The 5,138-nt window shown below is 56.3% G+C and overlaps 1 protein-coding gene across 1 annotated transcript; it reads left to right on the top strand.

The window, feature by feature from the left end:
* Positions 1–438: 438 nt before the first annotated feature.
* Positions 439–2,934, top strand: LOC146613942 (uncharacterized). The gene is made up of 4 exons (XM_085377622.1): positions 439–2,381; positions 2,472–2,523; positions 2,572–2,654; positions 2,742–2,934. The coding sequence occupies exons 1-4, from the start codon at positions 439–441 to the stop codon at positions 2,932–2,934; spliced, it is 2,271 nt and encodes a 756-aa protein (XP_085233748.1).
* The last annotated feature ends 2,204 nt before the right edge of the window (positions 2,935–5,138 follow it).

Raw genomic sequence — 5,138 nt, 5'->3', positions numbered from 1 at the left:
AAGGACTGGCCACACCTGAAGTTCATGCCACACCTGTTGGTGATCAGGGCTCGTCGGGGGAGCTACTTAGGAGAGAGTTGGAGCTCCCACCGGCGCGGGATCATTAAGCTAAGACTCCAAGTCAGTGTGTAGCATTAGGAAGTGCGGATCGTGTGTGTGCGCGCGGGTTCAGTGTTAACGGCTGCTTCTGTATTGTCCTGCAGGTGAAACGAGGGACCAGAAGGGCAGCACGCACAGGGTGTGCAATAACACAACAGCGGGGAGCACGAGCACAGACGTCGGAGGGAAGCACGCACACGGGGTTCGAGGGAGCAACGGGGAGTTATTGTGTTTACAGCTTTCCACTGTAAATAAAGAGCACTGTTTGCATCGCAGAGTCTGCGTTTTGGGTCCTCCTTTCCCCACATCCCCACGGTCTGCCAGCGAGACCGTGACAGAATGATCCCGCCAACCACCATGGACCCAGCAAACTCAGGAGTTGCCACGGAGGAGAGATTGCTCGCGCAGTTATGGGATTACTGCCGGAGCGTAATCCAGGCTGTAGACCCACACAAGAGACACCTACAGGTAGTGTTCCTTGACAATTACCTCACATCCACTACCCTCACCATGAACATTTTGGACATTAACAAACTTAGGCAATTGGTCACTAGTTTAAGGGAGAGCTCGAGTTTTGAATTATTTGGCTTGGGTGGCCCGAGCACGGACAGTTCGGCTGCTCTCCTAGAGACTCTAGCCGCTTGGTTTTTCACGCGTCGGCGGAGGGCTTTCCCGTCGATGCTCGCGGCACAATCGTTTGATCCGCCATTACAGAAGGCATGCCGCACTCTCCACCACCATTCCATTACGCCGCAACCCACTCCTGCGGTTTCAGCCCGGTCAGCTGGCAACGGACCGACAGCGCTCATTACCGCAGTGAGTAAACCCGACTCAATTGTTTCAATAATAAACCCTGTCATTGACAATCAAAATGAACAGCGGATTTCCATGCACACGGCCCCGCCTTCACGGAGGAGAAGGCGTCCTCGCAAGCAGCGTTCAACCACATCCACACTCACTCCTGTGCTGGTCGAAGACTCAGGACCAGCGGCTCTGGACGCCACAGTGAGTAAAATGGACTCTGCCGGTGTTATAAATTCCCTTCCTGTAAACACGAAAATAGAAACTGTTTGCTGTACCTCCAAAGACTCAGAAAATGTTCCCTCTGAGACTGAAAGCTGGGAGCTGGGGAGTTCCGAGCATACAGACCCAAATGACTTTTTGGCTCAGTCTGACCGTATGGAGACGGAGGTTCTCCCCAGGGCTTCCCCAGAGGCCAAACTGGAGGTCTCAGTTGCCTCTGGACCCCTGGAATTTGTTGAGCCAGCTGTAACATTTTCATCCTCTCCACCCTTCATAATAGCCATCTCACCCTCACCTCAGCCTGCTGCCCAGCTGGTAGCTCAGTCTTCAGTCCAGTCAGCCTCTCACCTTCATCCTCAGTTGGAGGTCGATATGCCGGCTGGACCACCTCTGCCATCATTTCACCCATCTGTCCCTGCATCGCTGTCCAGTCTACCGGGAGTAGCTGCCACACCCGCACGGCCAGCTGTGGAGCCCTGCGAGCCGGCGCAGGAGCCCGGAGAGCGGGAGGAGCAGCGAGGCGAGGCGGAGCAGGAGCTCAGAGAGCGGGAGGTGCCCGCACGGCCAGCCGTGGAGCCCTGCGAGCCGGAGCAGGAGCCCGGAGAGCGGGAGGAGCTGCTCAGCGAGGCGGAGCAGGAGCTCAGAGAGCGGGAGGTGCCCGCACGGCCAGCCGTGGAGCCCTGCGAGCCGGAGCAGGAGCCCGGAGAGCGGGAGGAGCTGCTCAGCGAGGCGGAGCAGGAGCTCAGAGAGCAGGAGGTGCCCGCACGACCAGCCGTGGAGCCCTACGAGCCGGAGGAGCCCGCACCGCCAGCAGAGCCCACACCGCCAGCTGAGGAGCTCAGCGAGCCGGAGGAGCCCGCACCGCCATCTGCGGAGCCCAGCGAGCCGGAGGAGGAGCAGCTCAGCGTGCCGGAGGAGCTAGGCGAGCCGGAGGAGCCCGCACCGCCAGCTGCGGAGCCCTGCGAGCCGGAGCTGGAGCAGCTCAGCGAGCCGGAGATATGTGAGCGGGAGGAGCTCAGCGAGCCTGTGGAGCCCGCGCTGCCACCGAAGGAGCTCGGAGGTCCGGAGAGACCCGCTCAGCCTGAACTGGAGGTCAGCGAGTCAGATGGACCATCACGTCTAGCGCGCCCTCCACGCCAGCTACGCCCAACGCGTCTGCGTCAGCGACCGGCGCGTCATCGACCGGCATGTCATTGGCCATGTACCACACCTCGCTGTTGTTCACCGGAGCTGCGCTGCCGCCACTGGATCCAGGGCAGGCCGCCTGGGGAGCAGCAGCGCCGCCACCGGATCCCGGGCAGGCCGCCTGGGGAGCAGCAGCGCCACCACCGCCACTGGATCCCGGGCAGGCCGCCTGGAGAGGAGCGCCGCCGCCGTCGGACCCGGGGCAGGCCGCCGGAGGTGCAGCAGCGCCGCCACCGCCACTGGATCCCGGGCAGGCCGCCTGAGGAGCAGCAGCGCCGCTACCGCCACTGGATCCCGGGCAGGCCGCCTGGGGAGCAGCGCCGCCGCTACTGGGCCCGGGGCTCGCCACCAGAGGGGCAGCAGTGCCGCCGCCACTTGAGCAGTGGCAGGCCCCCAGAACTGTTTTGCTGCTGCTGCCGGACCCGTGGCCGTCTGCCGGAGCTGCACCAGCGCCGCCGCTACTTGACCCGGGGCCCGCCACCGGAGGGACAGCAGTGCCGCCGCCACTGGAGCAGTGGCAGGCCCCCAGAACTGTTTTGCTGCTGCTGCCGGACCCGTGGCCGTCCGCCGGAGCTGCAACGTTGCCGCCATTGGACTCGAGGTAGGCCCCCTGAACTCTTTTTGTAATGATGGGCCGCCTGAGACTGTTTTGATATTATTAAAGCCGGGCTGCACTGTTTCAAAGGCTCAACTTGTCTCTTTGTTGTGAGAGAAAGAAAAGACCCTCTGGCCCTGGGAACCAGTAAATGACCTGACAAACACCTACTCATGCACGCACGCACACACACACACTATCTGCTTTGAAACACAGGCTCATGCCCCAACTTACACCCTGCCTGCGCTTCATGAACACACACTGTATATCTCTGGAGGTAAGACAGAAATCCAAAGACCTGCCAAGAAAAGTCAAAGGGATCCAGTACCTTGAGGCAGCAGAGGTGGAGGGGGGGTGAGGATGAGACGAGGGACCAGAGGAGTGAAGGATGAAGGAAAGAGAAATATTCACGGGGGATAGAGAGAGTGACACCAAACCAGATGAAAAGAGATGGAGAGGCGGAAATTGGTGAGGGGCGGGCGGATAAAGTGGGGGCGGTGTGGGAGGAGTGATGCGAAATAACGGGAGAGGAGAGAAGCAGAGAACAGAGAGGTGGAAGCGTGAGGAATGAGCAAGTGTGGGAGGAGTGGGAAAGTCATGAGCAGCAAGTGTAAAAAATAAAGGAGAGAAAACGGCTAACGTGGAGATGGAGGTACTAAGTGAGTCCAAGGAGTACGGCTTGGGAGAAGAAAGAGCGATGTGTTTTGTATGCACCCCAGATGAGAGCCAAAGAGACAGGGAGATAAACTGTCAAGAGAAGCCAGTGAATCCAGAGCGACAAAGAGGGGAGCGTGTATGCATTTAGATGTTAGCCTCGCATGTGCAGAAGGCCTGAGTGCGGCTAAAATATCCAGCGAGAGATGTTTGGAAGAGTGAGAGAGAGGCAAAAGAGGGACAAAGCGAGTGAGAGAGATGGTGGCAGCGATTCGTTGATGCTATCTGGGCACAGGGAGATGTGTGTGACACAATCTCAAATTGGAAATCGCTGTTTCAATCTCGCCTCACTCCGTGGCTACCCGCTCCACTGATAACAAGAGCAGCCTAATTCTATTAAAAATATCCCGTGAGTGCAGCGGCAGCTGAGACGAAGACAGAGAGCAAGAGGAAATTGGGGGGGGAGAGCCAGGACGAAGAGGAGGAGGAGGAGAGGGTGAGTGACGGGAAGGAGACAGAGGCCAAATGAGGGAGAGAGAATAGAGAGAAAGCTGACTGACTGGCGAAGCAAACTCCAAAAAACAACAGTGAGACTTTAAAGTGCTTGCATGGGGAGAAAGTTTCGCCTGTCTTCTAGCATATCTCCTTACCCCATCTGCCCATCATCTCTCCCAACCTCTCCATCTCAGCAAATCAGCCCCCTCCATCTATCTTACTACCCATCTGTCTATTTATCTCTCTATCCATCTGCCAGCTCTTATCACTCCCCACAGGTTACTGTTCTCATTTAGGACAGTGCTCCCTTTCTCTGCATTCCTTTTTTTTCATCGTACCCTCCACTCCATCTACTCTGGTTCTTTTTTTTGACTCCTCAAATCTATTTGCTCTGCATGTTTTCATTTGCCAAGCTAGCAAACCTCGGAAAGCGCGTCTGATAGGCACTTGTTCTTTCATCTCACTCTTCAAACTCCTCGGCCAAATGGAGTGCCCTAAAAAGTACTTTGTTTCCCGAGGTTTAACTGAAGATAGAATTAAGTGCCTGGCTAATCACCAATCAGCCAGTGGATCAATCTGAATTCACAGAGTGCTGTAAGGGAATAGGTCCTAGTTGCGGGACTAGATCCTCGGCCAAGTAAGACTTTAAAAGTCTCCATAGCTGTTGGCCAGCTGAGAGCAGAGATTGTCAGTAAGACAAAGGATTTGATGAAGATGGGAGAGAAAAAAAAAAAGCTAGACTCTGAAAGCCAGCCAAAGAGCGCTCCAGGACAGTATCCTCTTGCTACGGTGAGCTCCAAACATCATCACTTTTGCTATTATTTCTTAGGCTGTGGAGACAAAGTGGGAAGAGAGCAAGAGAGAAAAAGAGAAAAAGCTAGAGTGCCGTGGGTGGAGTGTGTACGTGAGGTTGGTCTAAATATATATAAGAAATAAACAGCTCGGACTCCAGCAGTATAGTGTCGGCTAATGAATTAATCAGACAGCTACTGGCCACTTTTTCCCCCTCTCTTCCTTTACAGATGGAGAGAACAGAGCAAGCTGGGAGCGAATGCTCATTCAGCTGTGAAAAAGCGCGTGTGTGTTC

This window comes from Diplotaxodon limnothrissa, linkage group LG18, assembly GCF_057381915.1.
Source record: "Diplotaxodon limnothrissa isolate DT_005_m linkage group LG18, D_limnothrissa_male_GT1.1, whole genome shotgun sequence".
NCBI classification, from domain to species: Eukaryota; Metazoa; Chordata; class Actinopteri; order Cichliformes; family Cichlidae; genus Diplotaxodon; species Diplotaxodon limnothrissa.
The sequence above is the reverse complement of the archived record's forward strand: the minus strand, read 5'-3'. Positions and strand labels throughout refer to the sequence as shown.

Excerpts from the sequence above, each read along its gene's own strand:
- LOC146613942 (XM_085377622.1), top strand. The coding sequence starts at position 439 with ATGATCCCGCCAACCACCATGGACCCAGCAAACTCAGGAGTTGCCACG. Across the intron at positions 2,382-2,471 it reads CGCCACTGGATCCAGGGCAG|GCCGCCTGGAGAGGAGCGCC; the intron begins GCCGCCTGGGGA and ends GATCCCGGGCAG. Across the intron at positions 2,524-2,571 it reads CCCGGGGCAGGCCGCCGGAG|GAGCAGCAGCGCCGCTACCG; the intron begins GTGCAGCAGCGC and ends AGGCCGCCTGAG.